This window comes from Engystomops pustulosus, chromosome 3 (assembly GCF_040894005.1).
Source record: "Engystomops pustulosus chromosome 3, aEngPut4.maternal, whole genome shotgun sequence".
Taxonomy (NCBI): domain Eukaryota; kingdom Metazoa; phylum Chordata; class Amphibia; order Anura; family Leptodactylidae; genus Engystomops; species Engystomops pustulosus.
This window is the reverse complement of record NC_092413.1, coordinates 234476259-234500961: the sequence shown is the minus strand read 5'-3', so window position 1 is coordinate 234500961 and position 24703 is coordinate 234476259. Positions and strand designations below refer to the sequence as shown.

The window sequence follows — 24703 nt, the reverse complement described above, 5'->3', positions numbered from 1 at the left end:
CCCATCTTCATGTTGGAAGACCCCGCCATGATTCACCTTCATGTTGGAAGACCCCTGCCATGATTCATCTTCATGTTGGAAGACCCCCGCCATGATTCATCTTCATGTTGGAAGACCCCGTCATGATTCATCTTCATGTTGGCAGACCCCGTCATGGTTCATCTTTATTTTGGAAGACCCCGCCATGATTCATTTTCATGTTGGAAGACCCTGTCATGATTCATCTTCATGTTGGAAGACCCCGCCATGACCCATCTTCATGTTGGAAGACCCCCGCCATGATTCATCTTCATGTTGGAAGACCCCCGCCATGATTCATCTTCAGGTTGGAAGACCCCGCCATGGTTCATCTTCATGTTGGAAGACCCCTTCATGACCCATCTTCATGTTGGAAGACCCCCGTCATGACCCATCTTCATGTTGGAAGACCCCGTCATGACCCATCTTCATGTTGGAAGACCCCGTCATGACCCATCTTCATGTTGGAAGACCCCGCCATGATTCACCTTCATGTTGGAAGACCCCTGCCATGATTCATCTTCATGTTGGAAGACCCTTGCATGATTCATCTCCATGTTGGGAGACCCCGTCGTGACCCATCTTCATGTTGGAAGACCCTGTCATGATTCATCTTTATGTTGGAAGACCCCACCATGATTCATCTTTATGTTGGAAGACCCCACCATGATTCATCTTCATGTTTGAAGACCCCATCATTACCCACCTTCATGTTTGAAGACCACGCCGTGGTTCATCTTCATGTTGGAAGACCCCGCCATGATTCATATTCATTTTGGAAGACCCCGCCATGATTCATCTTCATGTTGGAAGACCCTTGCATGATTCATCTTCATGTTTGAAGACCCCATCATTACCCATCTTCATGTTTGAAGACCACGCCGTGGTTCATCTTCATGTTGGAAGACCCCGCCATGATTCATATTCATTTTGGAAGACCCCGCCATGATTCATCTTCATGTTGGAAGACCCTTGCATGATTCATCTTCATGTCGGAAGACCCCGTCGTGACCCATCTTCATGTTGGATCACCCAGTCATGACCCATCTTCATGTTGGAAGACCCTTGCATGATTCATCTTCATGTTGGGAGACCCCGTCATGACCCCATCTTCATGTTGGAAGACCCCGTCACGACCCATCTTCATGTTGGAAGACCCCGTCACGACCCATGTTCATGTTGGAAGACCCTGCCATGATTCATCTTCATGTTGGAAGACCCCGTCATGACCCATCTTCATGTTGGAAGACTCAGTCATGACCCATCTTCATGTTGGAAGACCCTTGCATGATTCATCTTTATGTTGGAAGACCCAGCCATGATTCATCTTCATGTTGGAAGACCCAGCCATGATTCATCTTCATGTTGGAAGACCCTGCCATGATTCATCTTCATGTTGGAAGACCCCGTCATGACCCATCTTCATGTTGGAAGACTCCGTCATGACCCATCTTCATGTTGGAAGACCCCACCATGATACATCTTCATGTTGGAAGACCCAGCCATGATTCATCTTCATGTTGGAAGACCCCGCCATGATTCATCTTCATGTTGGAAGACCCCCGCCATGATTCATCTTCATGTTGAAAGACCCCGTCATGATTCATCTTCATGTTGGCAGACCCCGTCATGGTTCATCTTTATTTTGGAAGACCCCGCCATGATTCATTTTCATGTTGGAAGACTCTGTCATGATTCATCTTTATGTTGGAAGACCCCACCATGATTCATCTTCATGTTGGAAGACCCCACCATGATTCATCTTCATGTTGGAAGACCCCGTCATGACCCATCTTCATGTTGGAAGACTCAGTCATGACCCATCTTCATGTTGGAAGACCCTTGCATGATTCATCTTTATGTTGGAAGACCCCGTCATGACGCATCTTCAAGTTGGAAGACTCCGCCATGATTCATCTTTATGTTGGAAGACCCCGTCATGACATATCTTCATGTTGGAAGACTCTGCCATGGTTCATCTTCATGTTGGAAGACCCCATCATGACCCATCTTCATGTTGGAAGACCCCGCCATGGTTCATGTTGGAAGACCCCGTGATGACCCATCATCATGTTGGAAGACCCCATCATGATTCATCTTCATGTTGGAAGACCCCGTGATGACCCATCATCATGTTGGAAGACCCCATCATGATTCATCTTCATGTTGGAAGACCCCGTCATGACCCATCTTCATGTTGGAAGACCCCGTCATGACCCATCTTCATGTTGGAAGACCCCACCATGATACATCTTCATGTTGGAAGACCCCGCCATGATTCATCTTCATGTTGGAAGACCCCTGCCATGATTCATCTTCATGTTGGAAGACCCCGTCATGATTCATCTTCATGTTGGCAGACCCCGTCATGGTTCATCTTTATTTTGGAAGACCCCGCCATGATTCATTTTCATGTTGGAAGACCCCGCCATGATTCATCTTCATGTTGGAAGACCCCACCATGATACATCTTCATGTTGGAAGACCCAGCCATGATTCATCTTTATGTTGGAAGACCCCGTCATGATTCATCTTCATGTTGGAAGACCCCGCCATGATTCATCTTCATGTTTGAAGACCCCGTCGTGGTTCATCTTCATGTTGGAAGACCCCGCCATGATTCATATTCATTTTGGAAGACCCCGCTATGATTCATATTCATGTTGGAAGACCCTTGTATGATTCATCCTTATGTTGGAAGACCCCGCCATGATTCACCTTCATGTTGGAAGACCCCGTCATGACCCATCTTTATGTTGGATGACCCCGCCATGATTTATCCTCATGTTGGAAGAACCTGTCATGATTCATCTTCATGTTGCAAAATCTGGCCACGAGCCATCATGAATTCTATGGAAAGGAGGTTGTGGGGCAAAATCTGGACCTCCAAAACAAAGAAGATTGACAGTCATCTTGTGTTTCATCCATTTTCAGTTGTTGCTTCTTTTAGGCCATCCCAGCCTTGAGTCCATGGCGTCCTTGCACAGCTCCCTGGTCTTGGCCATGGTGGAGAAGACTGAGTGTGGACAGGTGTAACGAGTGATAAGTAATGAGTGCAGAGTAGGAGGGGCTACAGGTTTTGAGTCAGAGTAGGTTGATCTAAAGGTAATGAGTGCTTTAGAGGAGGAGCTTCTTAAAGGAGAATTAACCACCTGAGAGAATAGAATTCTTGCTGATAAATACTATACAATACTATACAATGTAAATTAAATATGGATCTTTTTTTTTTAGTTCCCGTCTCTCACAGGTGAAGTGACCTACAATATAAATTACAGAACTCTTCATTCTTTGCAGGTGGGAAAATTTGTAAAATTGTCAGAGAATGAAATTCTTATTAATACAAGAAGTCATTATAAATAATAAGAAGACAAGAAATGACAATACAATAACAATACAATGACAATGCGGTGGGCATAGAGCAGTCTCAGCACAAATGTATCACTGACACTTCTCAGACACATGGACAACATTTACTAAGGGTCCAAATCGTTTTTTTCCGCCGGGTTTCCTGATTTGTACCGAAATGCCCCGGGATTTTGGCGCATTGGCGCCGGCTTTCACGCAACAGAAATCAGGGGGCGTGGCCATTGGAAAACCCGATGGATTCGGAAAAACCGCAGAATTTAAAAAATGAATTGTGTTGCAAGATCAAGCACTCACATGCACCGGGGATAGGTTGGTGAACTCCGGCAGACCTCGGCGCAGCAGCGACACCTGGTGGACACCGGGCGCATGACCTTAGTGAATCACCGGAAGACTCGAATCCTCGTCGGAGAGCGCACTGGCTGGATCGTGACAGGACCGGGTAAGTAAATGACCCCCTATGACTGGGATGTCTTTATGTGTGAGGTCCATTCACACGCCAATGACAGGACCAGGACCTGCTCTGAGTTTTGCGTCTGTGTGTGAGCCATTAGTAATGCCTGGTGATGAGTCCTGGCTGGTGAAGCAATCACATGCCTGCGCTTCTGGTTGTATAATCACTTCCTCAGATTGGGGCAGATTTACTTACCCGGTCCATTCGCGATCCAGCAGCGCGTTCTATGCGGAGGATTTGGGTCGTCTAAGGTCGTGCGTCCGATGTCCACCAGGTGTCGCTGCTGCGCTGAAGTCCGTCGGAGTTCACTGAAGTTCACCAAGCCGGGCCAGGTGCAGGTAAGTGCGTGTCGAGCGACACTTTTTTTTAAAGAAAATACGGCGGTTTTTCCGAATCCGTAGTTTTTTTTTTACGGCCTCGCCCCGATTTCCGTTGCATGCATGCTGTCGCCGATGCGCCACAATCCGATCGCGTGCCCCAAAAACCCTTAATAAATGACCCCCATTGTCCACGCCATCTTGGATTAAAGGAGCTTATTCCGAGGTCTTTCATACACGACTTGTGCCATCTCTGCAGCCCCAGGATGTTCAGTATCATTGTCATGGCAGATTATTGAGGACTGGTGCACACTTCATGCGCCAGACGCACTTACACTTAGTGCATGAGTTGTTTAGTTTAAGGAGCGCACCCCACGATTATTTGGGGTTTTCAGACATAAATGCGGGAGCCGGTGTGAGCCGGCACTGGACGCCCCTTCAGGTGCAGAGTTATGTGTCGCGGTGGATACAGAGCAGCCGCAGTCGCTTCATAAATACACGTGCACATGAAGCCTTGAAGCTTCGGGAGGATTTGCCTTGCTCTTTCCTTCTTCATGGTGGACCTTTATATCACAGGCTTGCGGGGTGGATGGCATGTGATGTCTTCTAGATCCTGGATTATGGTGAGTTCTGTTCGGCCAATACAGACTTCTCTATATACTTTGGATGTCATTGGTTAATTAAATGTGATGTAAAACCCTGGACTCATCTAGAAGCTCTTGAAGTCTAGAGACAGATCGTATAGTCGCTGAGTCATCATCGCTTGCCTCACATTCATGTCTTCTAGGGCGGATCATTTTTGGTCCCTTTTCTCACCTCTGCTGTAAGTGAAGGTCCTGCTCAGGGTTTTCCTCCTGGTTTTTCCATGGGTGACCGAGGACCATCCTGAAGAACCATGATCTGGCCACGAGTCACTCTTAGCAGCTTGGATATTGATGGAATCCACTGTAGTCCACACGTCCTCCATTATATTCACTGAGAAGGCCGATGCCTTGTCCTGATTGTCTGACCTTAGAGATCAAGCAGCTGATATTTATCCCATCTCCTCCTCCATCAGGGTCATTGCTCATGGAAAAAGGTTTGGTCATTACCTGAGGCAACAACCAGCCAAACTTTCTGATCATCCAGACTCTGAACTTCTCAACTCTAATGGAGATCTCCACAACAACAACTAAGTCTCTGTATGTACTAGATGTCTCCAGAGTCCCCCTGTATGTACTAGGTGTCTCCAGAGTCCCCCTGTATGTACTAGATGTCTCCGGAGTACAGGGGTACTAGATGTCTCCAGAGTACTCCTGTATGTACTAGGTGTCTCCAGAGTAACCCTGTATATACTATGTGTCTCCAGAGTAACCCTGTATATACTATGTGTCTCCAGAGTAACCCTGTATATACTATGTGTCTCCAGAGTACCCCTGTATGTACTAGATGTCTCCAGAGTCCCCCTGTATGTACTAGGTGTCTCCAGAGTCCCCCTGTATGTACTATGTGTCTCCAGAGTACCCCTGTATGTAGTAGATGTCTCCAGAGTCCCCCTGTATGTACTAGGTGTCTCCAGAGTCCCCCTGTATGTACTAGGTGTCTCCAGAGTCCCCCTGTATGTACTAGGTGTCTCCAGAGTTCCCCTGTATGTACAAGGTGTCTCCAGAGTCCCCCTGTATGTACTAGATGTCTCCAGAGTACCCCTGTATGTACTAGGTGTCTCCAGAGTCCCCCTGTATATACTATGTGTCTCCAGAGTCCCCCTGTATGTACTAGATGTCTCCAGAGTCCCCCTGTATGGACTAGGTGTCTCCAGAGTCCCCCTGTATATACTATGTGTCTCCAGAGTCCCCCTGTATATACTATGTGTCTCCAGGGTACTCCTGTATGTACTAGATGTCTCCAGAGTCCCCCTGTATGTACTAGGTGTCTCCAGAGTCCCCCTGTATGTACTAGATGTCTCCAGAGTACTCCTGTATGTACTAGATGTCTCCAGAGTACTCCTGTATGTACTAGGTGTCTCCAGAGTCCCCCTGTATGTACTAGGTGTCTCCAGAGTCCCCCTGTATGTACTAGATGTCTCCAGAGTACTCCTGTATGTACTAGATGTCTCCAGAGTACTCCTGTATGTACTAGGTGTCTCCAGAGTACTCCTGTATGTACTAGGTGTCTCCAGAGTACTCCTGTATGTACTAGGTGTCTCCAGAGTAACCCTGTATATACTATGTGTCTCCAGAGTAACCCTGTATATACTATGTGTCTCCAGAGTACCCCTGTATGTACTAGATGTCTCCAGAGTCCCCCTGTATGTACTAGGTGTCTCCAGAGTCCCCCTGTATGTACTATGTGTCTCCAGAGTACCCCTGTATGTAGTAGATGTCTCCAGAGTCCCCCTGTATGTACTAGGTGTCTCCAGAGTCCCCCTGTATGTACTAGGTGTCTCCAGAGTCCCCCTGTATGTACTAGGTGTCTCCAGAGTTCCCCTGTATGTACAAGGTGTCTCCAGAGTCCCCCTGTATGTACTAGATGTCTCCAGAGTACCCCTGTATGTACTAGGTGTCTCCAGAGTCCCCCTGTATATACTATGTGTCTCCAGAGTCCCCCTGTATGTACTAGATGTCTCCAGAGTCCCCCTGTATGGACTAGGTGTCTCCAGAGTCCCCCTGTATATACTATGTGTCTCCAGAGTCCCCCTGTATATACTATGTGTCTCCAGGGTACTCCTGTATGTACTAGATGTCTCCAGAGTCCCCCTGTATGTACTAGGTGTCTCCAGAGTCCCCCTGTATGTACTAGATGTCTCCAGAGTACTCCTGTATGTACTAGATGTCTCCAGAGTACTCCTGTATGTACTAGGTGTCTCCAGAGTCCCCCTGTATGTACTAGGTGTCTCCAGAGTCCCCCTGTATGTACTAGATGTCTCCAGAGTACTCCTGTATGTACTAGGTGTCTCCAGAGTACTCCTGTATGTACTAGGTGTCTCCAGAGTACCCCTGTATGTACTAGATGTCTCCAGAGTACCCCTGTATGTACTAGATGTCTCCAGAGTACAGGGGTACTAGGTGTCTCCAGAGTCCCCCTGTATATACTATGTGTCTCCAGAGTACCCCTGTATGTACTAGATGTCTCCAGAGTACTCCTGTGTGTACTAGGTGTCTCCAGAGTCCCCCTGTATATACTATGTGTCTCCAGAGTACCCCTGTATATACTATGTGTCTCCAGAGTACCCCTGTATATACTATGTGTCTCCAGAGTACCCCTGTATGTACTAGGTGTCTCCAGAGTACCCCTGTATGTACTAGGTGTCTCCAGAGTACCCCTGTATGTACTAGATGTCTCCAGAGTACCCCTGCATGTACTATGCATCTCCAGAGTACCCCTGTATGTACTAGGTGTCTCCAGAGTACTCCTGTATGTACTATGCATCTCCAGAGTACCCCTGTATGTACTAGATGTCTCCAGAGTACCCCTGTATGTACTAGATGTCTCCAGAGTACCCCTGTATGTACTAGATGTCTCCAGAGTACTCCTGTATGTACTAGGTGTCTCCAGAGTCCCCCTGTATGTACTAGGTGTCTCCAGAGTCCCCCTGTATGTACTAGATGTCTCCAGAGTACTCCTGTATGTACTAGATGTCTCCAGAGTACTCCTGTATGTACTAGGTGTCTCCAGAGTACTCCTGTATGTACTAGGTGTCTCCAGAGTACTCCTGTATGTACTAGGTGTCTCCAGAGTAACCCTGTATATACTATGTGTCTCCAGAGTAACCCTGTATATACTATGTGTCTCCAGAGTACCCCTGTATGTACTAGATGTCTCCAGAGTCCCCCTGTATGTACTAGGTGTCTCCAGAGTACAGGGGTACTAGGTGTCTCCAGAGTCCCCCTGTATATACTATGTGTCTCCAGAGTACAGGGGTACTAGATGTCTCCAGAGTACTCCTGTATGTACTAGGTGTCCCCAGAGTACCCCTGTATGTACTAGATGTCTCCAGAGTACCCCTATATGTACTAGATGTCTCCAGAGTACTCCTGTATGTACTAGATGTCTCCAGAGTACCCCTGTATGTACTAGATGTCTCCAAAGTACCCCTGTATGTACTAGGTGTCTCCAGAGTACCCCTATATGTACTAGATGTCTCCAGAGTACTCCTTATTGTACTAGATGTCTCCAGAGTACTCCTGTATGTACTAGATGTCTCCAGAGTACTCCTGTATGTACTAGATGTCTCAAGGGTACCCCTGTATGTACTAGATGTCTCCAGGGTACCCCTGTATGTACTAGATGTCTCCAGAGTACAGGGGTACTAGATGTCTCCAGAGTACTCCTGTATGTACTAGGTGTATCCAGAGTCCCCCTGTATATACTATGTGTCTCCAGAGTACCCCTGTATGTACTAGATGTCTCCAGGGTACAGGGGTACTAGGTGTCTCCAGAGTACTCCTGTATGTACTAGATGTCTCCAGAGTACAGGGGTACTAGGTGTCTCCAGAGTACTCCTGTATGTACTAGGTGTATCCAGAGTCCCCCTGTATATACTATGTGTCTCCAGAGTACCCCTGTATGTACTAGATGTCTCCAGAGTACTCCTGTATGTACTAGGTGTATCCAGAGTCCCCCTGTATATACTATGTGTCTCCAGAGTACCCCTGTATGTACTAGATGTCTCCAGAGTCCCCCTGTATGTACTAGGTGTCTCCAGAGTACCCCTGTATGTACTAGGTGTCTCCAGAGTACCCCTGTATGTACTAGATGTCTCCAGAGTACCCCTGTATGTACTAGGTGTCTCCAGAGTACCCCTGTATGTACTAGGTGTCTCCAGAGAACCCCTGTATGTACTAGATGTCTCCAGAGTACCCCTGTATGTACTAGATGTCTCCAGAGTCCCCCTGTATGTACTAGATGTCTCCAGAGTACAGGGGTACTAGATGTCTCCAGAGTACTCCTGTATGTACTAGGTGTCCCCAGAGTACCCCTGTATGTACTAGATGTCTCCAGAGTATCCCTGTATGTACTAGGTGTCTCCAGAGTACCCCTGTATGTACTAGATGTCTCCAGAGTACCCCTATATGTACTAGATGTCTCCAGAGTACTCCTGTATGTACTAGATGTCTCCAGAGTACCCCTGTATGTACTAGATGTCTCCAAAGTACCCCTGTATGTACTAGGTGTCTCCAGAGTACCCCTATATGTACTAGATGTCTCCAGAGTACTCCTTATTGTACTAGATGTCTCCAGAGTACTCCTGTATGTACTAGATGTCTCCAGAGTACCCCTGTATGTACTAGGTGTCTCCAGAGTACTCCTTATTGTACTAGATGTCTCCAGAGTACTCCTTATTGTACTAGATGTCTCCAGAGTACCCCTGTATGTACTAGATGTCTCCAGAGTACGCCTGTATGTACTAGATGTCTCCAGAGTACCCCTGTATGTACTAGATGTCTCCAGAGTACCCCTGTATGTACTAGGTGTCTCCAGAGTCCCCCTGTATATACTAGGTGTCTCCAGAGTACCCCTGTATGTACTAGATGTCTCCAGAGTCCCCTGTATGTACTAGATGTCTCCAGAGTACCCCTGTATGTACTACGTGTCTCCAGAGTCCCCCTGTATGTACTAGGTGTCTCCAGAGTACCCCTGTATGTACTAGGTGTCTCCAGAGTACCCCTGTATGTACTAGATGTCTCCAGAGTCCCCTGTATGTACTAGATGTCTCCAGAGTACCCCTGTATGTACTACGTGTCTCCAGAGTACTCCTGTATGTACTAGATGTCTCCAGAGTACCCCTGTATGTACTAGATGTCTCCAGAGTCCCCCTGTATGTACTAGATGTCTCCAGAGTACAGGGGTACTAGATGTCTCCAGAGTACTCCTGTATGTACTAGGTGTCCCCAGAGTACCCCTGTATGTACTAGATGTCTCCAGAGTATCCCTGTATGTACTAGGTGTCTCCAGAGTACCCCTGTATGTACTAGATGTCTCCAGAGTACCCCTATATGTACTAGATGTCTCCAGAGTACTCCTGTATGTACTAGATGTCTCCAGAGTACCCCTGTATGTACTAGATGTCTCCAGAGTACCCCTGTATGTACTAGATGTCTCCAGAGTACTCCTTATTGTACTAGATGTCTCCAGAGTACTCCTGTATGTACTAGATGTCTCCAGAGTACTCCTGTGTGTACTAGGTGTCTCCAGAGTCCCCCTGTATATACTATGTGTCTCCAGAGTACCCCTGTATATACTATGTGTCTCCAGAGTACCCCTGTATATACTATGTGTCTCCAGAGTACCCCTGTATGTACTAGGTGTCTCCAGAGTACCCCTGTATGTACTAGGTGTCTCCAGAGTACCCCTGTATGTACTAGATGTCTCCAGAGTACCCCTGCATGTACTATGCATCTCCAGAGTACCCCTGTATGTACTAGGTGTCTCCAGAGTACTCCTGTATGTACTATGCATCTCCAGAGTACCCCTGTATGTACTAGATGTCTCCAGAGTACCCCTGTATGTACTAGATGTCTCCAGAGTACCCCTGTATGTACTAGATGTCTCCAGAGTACTCCTGTGTGTACTAGATGTCTCCAGAGTACCCCTGTATGTACTAGATGTCTCCAGAGTACTCCTGTGTGTACTAGATGTCTCCATAGTACCCCTGTATGTACTAGATGTCTTCAGAGTACTCCTGTATGTACTAGATGTCTCCAGAGTACTCCTGTATGTACTAGATGTCTCCAGGGTACCCCTGTATGTACTAGATGTCTCCAGGGTACCCCTGTATGTACTAGATGTCTCCAGAGTACAGGGGTACTAGATGTCTCCAGAGTACTCCTGTATGTACTAGGTGTATCCAGAGTCCCCCTGTATATACTATGTGTCTCCAGAGTACCCCTGTATGTACTAGATGTCTCCAGGGTACAGGGGTACTAGGTGTCTCCAGAGTACTCCTGTATGTACTAGATGTCTCCAGAGTACAGGGGTACTAGGTGTCTCCAGAGTACTCCTGTATGTACTAGGTGTATCCAGAGTCCCCCTGTATATACTATGTGTCTCCAGAGTACCCCTGTATGTACTAGATGTCTCCAGAGTACTCCTGTATGTACTAGGTGTATCCAGAGTCCCCCTGTATATACTATGTGTCTCCAGAGTACCCCTGTATGTACTAGATGTCTCCAGAGTCCCCCTGTATGTACTAGGTGTCTCCAGAGTACCCCTGTATGTACTAGGTGTCTCCAGAGTACCCCTGTATGTACTAGATGTCTCCAGAGTACCCCTGTATGTACTAGGTGTCTCCAGAGTACCCCTGTATGTACTAGGTGTCTCCAGAGTACCCCTGTATGTACTAGATGTCTCCAGAGTACCCCTGTATGTACTAGATGTCTCCAGAGTCCCCCTGTATGTACTAGATGTCTCCAGAGTACAGGGGTACTAGATGTCTCCAGAGTACTCCTGTATGTACTAGGTGTCCCCAGAGTACCCCTGTATGTACTAGATGTCTCCAGAGTACCCCTATATGTACTAGATGTCTCCAGAGTACTCCTGTATGTACTAGATGTCTCCAGAGTACCCCTGTATGTACTAGATGTCTCCAAAGTACCCCTGTATGTACTAGGTGTCTCCAGAGTACCCCTATATGTACTAGATGTCTCCAGAGTACTCCTTATTGTACTAGATGTCTCCAGAGTACTCCTGTATGTACTAGATGTCTCCAGAGTACCCCTGTATGTACTAGGTGTCTCCAGAGTACTCCTTATTGTACTAGATGTCTCCAGAGTACTCCTTATTGTACTAGATGTCTCCAGAGTACCCCTGTATGTACTAGATGTCTCCAGAGTACGCCTGTATGTACTAGATGTCTCCAGAGTACCCCTGTATGTACTAGATGTCTCCAGAGTACCCCTGTATGTACTAGGTGTCTCCAGAGTCCCCCTGTATATACTAGGTGTCTCCAGAGTACCCCTGTATGTACTAGATGTCTCCAGAGTCCCCTGTATGTACTAGATGTCTCCAGAGTACCCCTGTATGTACTACGTGTCTCCAGAGTCCCCCTGTATGTACTAGGTGTCTCCAGAGTACCCCTGTATGTACTAGGTGTCTCCAGAGTACCCCTGTATGTACTAGATGTCTCCAGAGTCCCCTGTATGTACTAGATGTCTCCAGAGTACCCCTGTATGTACTACGTGTCTCCAGAGTACTCCTGTATGTACTAGATGTCTCCAGAGTACCCCTGTATGTACTAGATGTCTCCAGAGTCCCCCTGTATGTACTAGATGTCTCCAGAGTACCCCTGTATGTACTAGATGTCTCCAGAGTCCCCCTGTATGTACTAGATGTCTCCAGAGTACTCCTGTATGTACTAGATGTCTCCAGAGTACCCCTGTATGTACTAGATGTCTCCAGAGTACTCCTGTATGTACTAGATGTCTCCAGAGTACCCATGTATGTACTAGATGTCTCCATGGTACTCCTGTATGTACTAGATGTCTCCAGAGTACCCATGTATGTACTAGATGTCTCCATGGTACTCCTGTATGTACTAGATGTCTCCAGAGTACTCCTGTATGTACTAGGTGTCTCCATGGTACTCCTGTATGTACTAGATGTCTCCAGAGTACCCCTGTATGTACTAGATGTCTCCACAGTACCCCTGTATGTACTAGATGTCTCCAGAGTACCCCTGTATGTACTAGATGTCTCCACAGTACCCCTGTATGTACTAGATGTCTCCAGGGTACTCCTGTATGTACTAGATGTCTCCAGAGTACCCCTGTATGTACTAGATGTCTCCAGAGTACCCCTGTATGTACTAGATGTCTCCAGGGTCCCCCTGCATGTACTAGATGTCTCCACAGTACCCCTGTATGTACTAGATGTCTCCAGGGTCCCCCTGTATGTACTAGATGTCTCCAGAGTACCCCTGTATGTACTAGATGTCTCCACAGTACCCCTGTATGTACTAGATGTCTCCAGAGTACCCCTGTATGTACTAGATGTCTCCACAGTACCCCTGTATGTACTAGATGTCTCCAGGGTACTCCTGTATGTACTAGGTGTCTCCAGGGTACTCCTGTATGTACTAGATGTCTCCAGAGTACCCCTGTATGTACTAGATGTCTCCAGAGTACCCCTGTATGTACTAGATGTCTCCAGGGTCCCCCTGTATGTACTAGATGTCTCCACAGTACCCCTGTATGTACTAGATGTCTCCAGAGTCCCCTGTATGTACTAGGTGTCTCCAGGGTCCCCCTGTATGTACTAGATGTCTCCTGAGTACTCCTGTATGTACTAGATGTCTCCAGGGTACTCCTGTATGTACTAGATGTCTCCAGAGTACCGCTGTATGTACTAGATGTCTCCAGAGTACCCCTGTATGTACTAGATGTCTCCAGAGTACCCCTGTATGTACTAGATGTCTCCAGAGTACCCCTGTATGTACTAGATGTCTCCAGAGTACCCCTGTATGTACTAGATGTCTCCAGAGTACCCCTGTATGTACTAGATGTCTCCAGAGTACCCCTTTATGTACTAGATGTCTCCAGAGTACCCCTTTATGTACTAGATGTCTCCAGAGTACCCCTGTATGTACTAGATGTCTCCAGAGTACCCCTTTATGTACTAGATGTCTCCAGAGTACCCCTGTATGTACTAGATGTCTCCATGGTACTCCTGTATGTACTAGATGTCTCCAGAGTACCCCTGTATGTACTAGGTGTCTCCAGGGTACTCCTGTATGTACTAGATGTCTCCAGAGTCCCCTGTATGTACTAGATGTCTCCAGAGTCCCCTGTATGTACTAGATGTCTCCAGAGTACTCCTGTATGTACAAGATGTCTCCAGAGTCCCCCTGTATGTACAAGGTGTCTCCAGAGTCCCCCTGTATGTACAAGATGTCTCCAGAGTCCCCCTGTATGTACAAGATGTCTCCAGAGTCCCCCTGTATGTACTAGGTGTCTCCAGAGTCCCCCTGTATGTACTAGATGTCTCCGGAGTACAGGGGTACTAGATGTCTCCAGAGTACTCCTGTATGTACTAGGTGTCCCCAGAGTACCCCTGTATGTACTAGATGTCTCCAGAGTATCCCTGTATGTACTAGGTGTCTCCAGAGTACCCCTGTATGTACTAGATGTCTCCAGAGTACCCCTATATGTACTAGATGTCTCCAGAGTACTCCTGTATGTACTAGATGTCTCCAGAGTACCCCTGTATGTACTAGGTGTCTCCAGAGTACCCCTATATGTACTAGATGTCTCCAGAGTACTCCTTATTGTACTAGATGTCTCCAGAGTACTCCTGTATGTACTAGATGTCTCCAGAGTACCCCTGTATGTACTAGGTGTCTCCAGAGTACTCCTTATTGTACTAGATGTCTCCAGAGTACTCCTTATTGTACTAGATGTCTCCAGAGTACCCCTGTATGTACTAGATGTCTCCAGAGTACTCCTGTATGTACTAGATGTCTCCAGAGTACCCCTGTATGTACTAGATGTCTCCAGAGTCCCCCTGTATGTACTAGATGTCTCCAGAGTACGCCTGTATGTACTAGATGTCTCCAGAGTACCCCTGTATGTACTAGATGTCTCCAGAGTACCCCTGTATGTACTAGATGTCTCCAGAGTACCCCTGTATGTACTAGATGTCTCCAGAGTACCCCTGTATGTACTAGATGTCTCCAGAGTACCCCTGTATGTACTAGATGTCTCCAGAGTACCCCTGTATGTACTAGATGTCTCCAGAGTACTCCTGTATGTACTAGATGTCTCCAGAGTACCCATGTATGTACTAGATGTCTCCATGGTACTCCTGTATGTACTAGATGTCTCCAGAGTACCCCTGTATGTACTAGATGTCTCCACAGTACCCCTGTATGTACTAGATGTCTCCAGAGTACCCCTGTATGTACTAGATGTCTCCACAGTACCCCTGTATGTACTAGATGTCTCCAGAGTCCCCTGTATGTACTAGGTGTCTCCAGGGTACTCCTGTATGTACTAGATGTCTCCAGAGTACCCCTGTATGTACTAGATGTCTCCAGAGTACCCCTGTATGTACTAGATGTCTCCAGGGTCCCCCTGTATGTACTAGATGTCTCCACAGTACCCCTGTATGTACTAGATGTCTCCAGAGTCCCCTGTATGTACTAGGTGTCTCCAGGGTCCCCCTGTATGTACTAGATGTCTCCAGAGTACTCCTGTATGTACTAGATGTCTCCAGGGTACTCCTGTATGTACTAGATGTCTCCAGAGTACCGCTGTATGTACTAGATGTCTCCAGAGTACCCCTGTATGTACTAGATGTCTCCAGAGTACCCCTGTATGTACTAGATGTCTCCAGAGTACCCCTGTATGTACTAGATGTCTCCAGAGTACCCCTTTATGTACTAGATGTCTCCAGAGTACCCCTGTATGTACTAGATGTCTCCAGAGTACCCCTTTATGTACTAGATGTCTCCAGAGTACCCCTTTATGTACTAGATGTCTCCAGAGTACCCCTGTATGTACTAGATGTCTCCATGGTACTCCTGTATGTACTAGATGTCTCCAGAGTACCCCTGTATGTACTAGATGTCTCCATGGTACTCCTGTATGTACTAGATGTCTCCAGAGTACCCATGTATGTACTAGATGTCTCCATGGTACTCCTGTATGTACTAGATGTCTCCAGAGTACCCCTGTATGTACTAGATGTCTCCAGGGTCCCCCTGTATGTACTAGATGTCTCCACAGTACCCCTGTATGTACTAGATGTCTCCAGAGTCCCCTGTATGTACTAGGTGTCTCCAGGGTCCCCCTGTATGTACTAGATGTCTCCAGAGTCCCCTGTATGTACTAGGTGTCTCCAGGGTACTCCTGTATGTACTAGATGTCTCCAGAGTACCCCTGTATGTACTAGGTGTCTCCAGGGTACTCCTGTATGTACTAGATGTCTCCAGAGGCCCCTGTATGTACTAGATGTCTCCAGAGTCCCCTGTATGTACTAGATGTCTCCAGAGTACTCCTGTATGTACTAGATGTCTCCAGAGTACCCCTGTATGTACTAGGTGTCTCCAGAGTACCCCTGTATGTACTAGATGTCTCCAGAGTACCCCTGTATGTACTAGGTGTCTCCAGAGTACCCATGTATGTACTAGATGTCTCCAGAGTACCCCTGTATGTACTAGGTGTCTCCAGAGTACCCATGTATGTACTAGATGTCTCCAGAGTACTCCTGTATGTACTAGATGTCTCCAGAGTACTCCTGTATGTACTAGATGTCTCCAGAGCACCCCTGTATGTACTAGGTGTCTCCAGAGTCCCCCTGTATGTACAAGATGTCTCCAGAGTCCCCCTGTATGTACAAGATGTCTCCAGAGTCCCCCTGTATGTACAAGATTGCTGGTATATGTTTGCAATTACACTCATAAAATAACCCAGAGGAATCAGAGAATTTGTAGCAGATATTATATGTATATCTTGATTTGTTGGGTGTGAGTATAGTAGCCTTTCCCTTACATGTCATAGAGCGTGACGGTCCGACAGCCGTTGCTGATGTTTACCAGGCAGCAAGCGCAGGGGGTATCGCCCCGGGTCTGCCAGCTCACGGGCGAGGTCACAATGTTCCTCCTGGAGAAATCTGACATGATGAAACTATGGAGCATCAGGGAGAAGAAAGGGGTTAGAAGAGACGTGGTACTGTGCTGAGGGCAGAGACGTGGTACTGTGCTGAGGGCAGAGACGTGGTACTGTGCTGAGGGCAGAGGCGTGGTACAGTGCTGAGGGCAGAGGCGTGGTACTGTGCTGAGGGCAGAGGCGTGGTACTGTGCTGAGGGCAGAGACGTGGTACTGTGCTGAGGGCAGAGACGTGGTACTGTGCTGAGGGCAGAGACGTGGTACTGTGCTGAGGGCAGAGGCGTGGTACTGTGCTGAGGGCAGAGGCGTGGTACTGTGCCGAGGGCAGAGGCGTGGTACTGTGCCGAAGGCAGAGGCGTGGTACTGTGCCGAGGGCAGAGGCGTGGTACAGTGCTGAGGGCAGAGGCGTGGTACTGTGCTGAGGGCAGAGGCGTGGTACTGTGCTGAGGGCAGAGGCGTGGTACTGTGCTGAGGGCAGAGGCGTGGTACTGTGCTGAGGGCAGAGGCGTGGTACTGTGCTGAGGGCAGAGGCGTGGTACTGTGCTGAGGGCAGAGGCGTGGTACTGTGCTGAGGGCAGAGGCGTGGTACTGTGCTGAGGGCAGAGGCGTGGTACTGTGCTGAGGGCAGAGGCGTGGTACTGTGCTGAAGGCAGAGACGTGGCACTGTGCTGAGGGCAGAGGCATGGCACTGTGCTGAGGGCAGAGGCGTGGTACTGTGCTGAGGGCAGAGACGTGGTACTGTGCTGAGGGCAGAGACGTGGTACTGTGCTGAAGGCAGAGACGTGGCACTGTGCTGAGGGCAGAGACGTGGCACTGTGCTGAGGGCAGAGACGTGGCACTGTGCTGAGGGCAGAGGCATGGCACTGTGCTGAGGGCAGAGGCGTGGTACTGTGCTGAGGGCAGAGACGTGGCACTGTGCTGAAGGCAGAGACGTGGCACTGTGCTGAGGGCAGAGGCGTGGTACTGTGTTGAGGGCAGAGGCGTGGCACTGTGCTGAAGACTTGATAAAGTAAGGATGATAGAGAAGTAGTACTGTCCTGAGAGCTCTGCGGTTTCCTGAGATCCGGATGTGGAGGAGAGTCTGACATGGAAGGCACATTATAGAGATAACAGAAGCCTCCTGTCCCAGCATGACATCATAACATGCAGCACAACATAACTGCCCCCAGGCTCATACCTGCCCCACCTCTATCTGACACTAACCTGTTCATGTGAAGAATGGTTCGACTCCCATTGCTAATGTTGCTGATAACTATGGAAGCTGGAAATGAAGAACCAGGATGAGAGACAACATGTCTTACATCTATGCCGTAACTTGTCAGACTGTCCAACGTAAAACTGCGGGGGAGGGACAGGGGTAGAGAGCAAGGGCAATTACTGTACAATCATCCAATAGAGAGAAGAGACACATAACGATCATACAGGAGAACATGGGAAGAGATCATAGGGAGAGCAAGAAAAGTGTACACACAATAATGGATCATATCAGAAAGTGAAGATACTCTAGATCATAGGTCTGGTGAAATGTGCATCTTCTATAACTAGTAAGGGGATGTTCTAGATCATAGGTCTGGTGAAATGTGCATCTTCTATAACTAGTAAGGGGATGTTCTAGATCATAGGTCTGGTGAAATGTGCATCTTCTATAACTAGTGATGGGATGTTCTAGATCATAGGTCTGGAGAAATGTGCATCTTCTATAACTAGTGAAGGAATGGACTAGATCATAGGTCTGGTGAAATGTGCATCTTCTATAACTAGTGATGGGATGTTCTAGATCATAGGTCTAGTGAAATGTGCATCTTCTATAACTAGTGATGGGATGTTCTAGATCATAGGTCTGGAGAAATGTGCATCTTCTATAACTAGTGATGGGATGTTCTAGATCATAGGTCTGGTGAAATGTGCATCTTCTATAACTAGTGATGGGATGTTCTAGATCATAGGTCTGGTGAAATGTGCATCTTCTATAACTAGTGAAGAGGTGTTCTAGATCATAGGTCTGGTGAAATGTGCATCTTCTATAACTAGTGATGGGATGTTCTAGATCATAGGTCTGGTGAAATGTGCATCTTCTATAACTAGTGAAGAGGTGTTCTAGATCATAGGTCTGGTGAAATGTGCATCTTCTATAACTAGTGATGGGATGTTCTAGATCATAGGTCTAGTGAAATGTGCATCTTCTATAACTAGTGATGGGATGTTCTAGATCATAGGTCTGGTGAAATGTGCATCTTCTATAACTAGTGATGGGATGTTCTAGATCATAGGTCTGGTGAAATGTGCATCTTCTATAACTAGTGATGGGATGTTCTAGATCATAGGTCTGGTGAAATGTGCATCTTCTATAACTAGTGAAGAGATGTTCTAGATCATAGGTCTGGTGAAATGTGCATTTTCTATAACTAGTGATGGGATGTTCTAGATCATAGGTCTAGTGAAATGTGCATCTTCTATAACTAGTGATGGGATGCTCTAGATCATAGGTCTGGTGAAATGTGCATCTTCTATAACTAGTGATGGGATGTTCTAGATCATAGGTCTAGTGAAATGTGCATCTTCTATAACTAGTGATGGGATGTTCTAGATCATAGGTCTAGTGAAATGTGCATCTTCCATAACTAGTGATGGGATGTTCTAGATCATAGGTCTGGTGAAATGTGCATCTTCTATAACTAGTGATGGGATGTTCTAGATCATAGGTCTGGTGAAATGTGCATCTTCTATAACTAGTGATGGGATGTTCTAGATCATAGGTCTGGAGAAATGTGCATCTTCTATAACTAGTGAAGGAATGGACTAGATCATAGGTCTGGTGAAATGTGCATCTTCTATAACTAGTGATGGGATGTTCTAGATCATAGGTCTAGTGAAATGTGCATCTTCTATAACTAGTGATGGGATGTTCTAGATCATAGGTCTGGAGAAATGTGCATCTTCTATAACTAGTGATGGGATGTTCTAGATCATAGGTCTGGTGAAATGTGCATCTTCTATAACTAGTGATGGGATGTTCTAGATCATAGGTCTGGTGAAATGTGCATCTTCTATAACTAGTGAAGAGGTGTTCTAGATCATAGGTCTGGTGAAATGTGCAGCTTCTATAACTAGTGAAGAGATGCTCTAGATCATAGGTCTGGTGAAATGTGCATCTTCTATAACTAGTGAAGGAATGGACTAGATCATAGGTCTGGTGAAATGTGCATCTTCTATAACTAGTGATGGGATGTTCTAGATCATAGGTCTGGTGAAATGTGCATCTTCTATAACTAGTGATGGGATGTTCTAGATCATAGGTCTGGTGAAATGTGCATCTTCTATAACTAGTGATGGGATGCTCTAGATCATAGGTCTGGTGAAATGTGCATCTTCTATAACTAGTGATGGGATGTTCTAGATCATAGGTCTGGTGAAATGTGCATCTTCTATAACTAGTGAAGAGATGTTCTAGATCATAGGTCTGGTGAAATGTGCATCTTCTATAACTAGTGATGGGATGTTCTAGATCATAGGTCTGGTGAAATGTGCATCTTCTATAACTAGTGAAGAGGTGTTCTAGATCATAGGTCTGGTGAAATGTGCATCTTCTATAACTAGTGATGGGATGTTCTAGATCATAGGTCTAGTGAAATGTGCATCTTCTATAACTAGTGATGGGATGTTCTAGATCATAGGTCTGGTGAAATGTGCATCTTCTATAACTAGTGATGGGATGTTCTAGATCATAGGCCTGGTGAAATGTGCATCTTCTATAACTAGTGATGGGATGTTCTAGATCATAGGTCTGGTGAAATGTGCATCTTCTATAACTAGTGAAGAGATGTTCTAGATCATAGGTCTGGTGAGATGTGCATCTTCTATAACTAGTGATGGGATGTTCTAGATCATAGGTCTAGTGAAATGTGCATCTTCTATAACTAGTGATGGGATGCTCTAGATCATAGGTCTGGTGAAATGTGCATCTTCTATAACTAGTGAAGAGGTGTTCTAGATCATAGGTCTGGTGAAATGTGCATCTTCTATAACTAGTGAAGAGGTGTTCTAGATCATAGGTCTGGTGAAATGTGCAGCTTCTATAACTAGTGAAGAGATGTTCTAGATCATAGGTCTGGTGAAATGTGCATCTTCTATAACTAGTGATGGGATGTTCTAGATCATAGGTCTGGTGAAATGTGCATCTTCTATAACTAGTGAAGGAATGGACTAGATCATAGGTCTGGTGAAATGTGCATCTTCTATAACTAGTGATGGGATGTTCTAGATCATAGGTCTGGTGAAATGTGCATCTTCTATAACTAGTGAAGAGATGTTCTAGATCATAGGTCTGGTGAAATGTGCATCTTCTATAACTAGTGATGGGATGTTCTAGATCATAGGTCTGGTGAAATGTGCATCTTCTATAACTAGTGATGGGATGTTCTAGATCATAGGTCTGGTGAAATGTGCATCTTCTATAACTAGTGAAGAGGTGTTCTAGATCATAGGTCTGGTGAAATGTGCAGCTTCTATAACTAGTGAAGAGATGCTCTAGATCATAGGTCTGGTGAAATGTGCATCTTCTATAACTAGTGAAGGAATGGACTAGATCATAGGTCTGGTGAAATGTGCATCTTCTATAACTAGTGATGGGATGTTCTAGATCATAGGTCTGGTGAAATGTGCATCTTCTATAACTAGTGATGGGATGTTCTAGATCATAGGTCTGGTGAAATGTGCATCTTCTATAACTAGTGATGGGATGCTCTAGATCATAGGTCTGGTGAAATGTGCATCTTCTATAACTAGTGATGGGATGTTCTAGATCATAGGTCTGGTGAAATGTGCATCTTCTATAACTAGTGAAGAGATGTTCTAGATCATAGGTCTGGTGAAATGTGCATCTTCTATAACTAGTGATGGGATGTTCTAGATCATAGGTCTGGTGAAATGTGCATCTTCTATAACTAGTGATGGGATGCTCTAGATCATAGGTCTGGTGAAATGTGCATCTTCTATAACTAGTGATGGGATGTTCTAGATCATAGGTCTGGTGAAATGTGCATCTTCTATAACTAGTGAAGAGATGTTCTAGATCATAGGTCTGGTGAAATGTGCATCTTCTATAACTAGTGATGGGATGTTCTAGATCATAGGTCTGGTGAAATGTGCATCTTCTATAACTAGTGATGGGATGTTCTAGATCATAGGTCTGGTGAAATGTGCATCTTCTATAACTAGTGAAGAGGTGTTCTAGATCATAGGTCTGGTGAAATGTGCATCTTCTATAACTAGTGAAGAGGTGTTCTAGATCATAGGTCTGGTGAAATGTGCAGCTTCTATAACTAGTGAAGAGATGCTCTAGATCATAGGTCTGGTGAAATGTGCATCTTCTATAACTAGTGAAGGAATGGACTAGATCATAGGTCTGGTGAAATGTGCATCTTCTATAACTAGTGATGGGATGTTCTAGATCATAGGTCTGGTGAAATGTGCATCTTCTATAACTAGTGAAGAGATGTTCTAGATCATAGGTCTGGTGAAATGTGCATCTTCTATAACTAGTGATGGGATGTTCTAGATCATAGGTCTGGTGAAATGTGCATCTTCTATAACTAGTGATGGGATGTTCTAGATCATAGGTCTGGTGAAATGTGCATCTTCTATAACTAGTGATGGGATGCTCTAGATCATAGGTCTGGTGAAATGTGCATCTTCTATAACTAGTGATGGGATGTTCTAGATCATAGGTCTGGTGAAATGTGCATCTTCTATAACTAGTGATGGGATGTTCTAGATCATAGGATTTTAGTTTGTGATTGTTCTGGATTACACTCTGGATTATCGGATGTCGATGACAGTGTTGTTGGCATTCTGGATTCAAAAGTGAAAGAGTAGAAACCACATTAAAAAAAATGTTAAAGAAAAACTTTTTTTTTTGAACCAGAACAAATTAGGTTCTAGACACTTGGCCTAAAATGTAATAATAATGTTTGTTATTGTTTGTTATCCCCATGCTGGGGAGACTGGGGAGACCCCTGGAAAAAGATATGGCATAACTAGGAAATATGTCCCTAAGCCCCAAGCCCCGCCCCACTGACATAACAAAGGAGGCGGGATTAGGAGTGCAACACGTGGGCCAACGCATAGGCCAGGAGGTAGTGGGGAACAGCGCCCTCTGCATCTCAGGAGCTCTTAGGGCGACTGATCAGCTCTAGGAGGTCTCCATGTAATTGCAGCTCTAGCCACTGCCTGGTAAGGCAAGAGTTAACGATGTGAAATGTTGTCCAATAAGAATCTCTATACTGTTGTAAAGCAAGCTGGAGGCTGATTGGAGAAGAGCTACCACATGACCAAAGGAGTATAAAAACCCCTGGTGGGCGGGGGCACATGGGGAGAGTCTGCAGAGACTCCATCTTGGAGCACATGTCAGCTCCAGCAAGCAGAGGAGAGAGCAGCTCCTGCAGCGTCTCAATACCAGGAAGCAGAGGAGAGTGCAGCTCCTCCAGCGTCTCAATACCAGGAAGCAGAGGAGAGAGCAGCTCCTGCAGCGTCTCAATACCAGGAAGCAGAGGAGAGTGCAGCTCCTGCAGCGTCTCATTACCAGGAAGCAGAGGAGAGTGCAGCTCCTGCAGCGTCTCATTACCAGGAAGCAGAGGAGAGTGCAGCTCCTGCAGCGTCTCAATACCAGGAAGCAGAGGAGAGTGCAGCTCCCGCAGCGTCTCAATACCAGGAAGCAGAGGAGAGTGCAGCTCCTGCAGCGTCTCAATACCAGGAAGCAGAGGAGAGAGCAGCTCCTGCAGCGTCTCAATACCAGGAAGCAGAGGAGAGTGCAGCTCCTGCAGCGTCTCAATACCAGGAAGCAGAGGAGAGTGCAGCTCCTGCAGTGTCTCAATACCAGGAGGCAGAGGAGAGTGCAGCTCCTGCAGCGTCTCAATACCAGGAAGCAGAGGAGAGTGCAGCTCCCGCAGCGTCTCAATACCAGGAAGCAGAGGAGAGTGCAGCTCCTGCAGCGTCTCAATACCAGGAAGCAGAGGAGAGTGCAGCCCCTCCAGCGTCTCAATACCAGGAAGCAGAGGAAAGTGCAGCTCCTGCAGCGTCTCAATACCAGGAGGCAGAGGAGAGTGCAGCTCCTGCAGCGTCTCAATACCAGGAAGCAGAGGAGAGTGCAGCTCCTCCAGCGTCTCAATACCAGGAAGCAGAGGAGAGTGCAGCTCCCGCAGCGTCTCAATACCAGGAAGCAGAGGAGAGTGCAGCTCCCGCAGCGTCTCAATACCAGGAAGCAGAGGAGAGTGCAGCTCCTCCAGCGTCTCAATACCAGGAAGCAGAGGAGAGTGCAGCTCCTGCAGTGTCTCAATACCAGGAAGCAGAGGAGAGTGCAGCTCCTCCAGCGTCTCAATACCAGGAAGCAGAGGAGAGTGCAGCTCCTGCAGCGTCTCAATACCAGGAGGCAGAGGAGAGTGCAGCTCCTCCAGTGTCTCAATACCAGGAAGCAGAGGAGAGTGCAGCTCCTGCAGCGTCTCAATACCAGGATGCAGAGGAGAGTGCAGCTCCTGCAGCGTCTCAATACCAGGAAGCAGAGGAGAGTGCAGCTCCTCCAGCGTCTCAATACCAGGAAGCAGAGGAGAGTGCAGCTCCTGCAGCGTCTCGATACCAGGAAGCAGAGGAGAGTGCAGCTCCCGCAGCGTCTCAATACCAGGAAGCAGAGGAGAGTGCAGCTCCCGCAGCGTCTCAATACCAGGAAGCAGAGGTGCCTCGGGTCACTGCCTGGCACCCAGGGCAGTCAGGAGACTAAGCCCCAGAGCAGAGGTCCCCATCTGTACCAGCACAGGCTGAAGCTCCTACCACTCCTGTGCAGCAGCTCTCCATCCCCCTCCAGCTCTGTTGAACCTGCTGCTGCTGCTGATGTTTGGCCGTTGCTGTGTGAAGTTGAATAAAGAACTGTAAGTTGATTTGCACAATGTGACTGTGTATTCCCTGGATACAGCGCTTAC

General features: G+C 46.8%; 1 protein-coding gene across 4 annotated transcripts in view; it reads right to left on the bottom strand.

Moving 5' to 3' along the window:
- Positions 1-24703, bottom strand: part of KHK (ketohexokinase) — a 67303-nt gene that overhangs the window by 26313 nt on the left and 16287 nt on the right. Inside the window, exons 3-4 of one of the 4 annotated variants that reach the window (XM_072144050.1) lie at positions 17937-18071; positions 16617-16751 (exon numbers count right to left, since the gene is read on the bottom strand). The exons of 1 other annotated variant lie outside the window; for it this stretch is intronic. In XM_072144050.1, coding sequence (XP_072000151.1) covers positions 16617-16751; positions 17937-18071 — 270 coding nt within the window. The remainder of the gene's footprint in view (positions 1-16616; positions 16752-17936; positions 18072-24703) is intronic. 2 more of the 4 variants (XM_072144052.1, XM_072144051.1) reach the window with 2 other exon arrangements.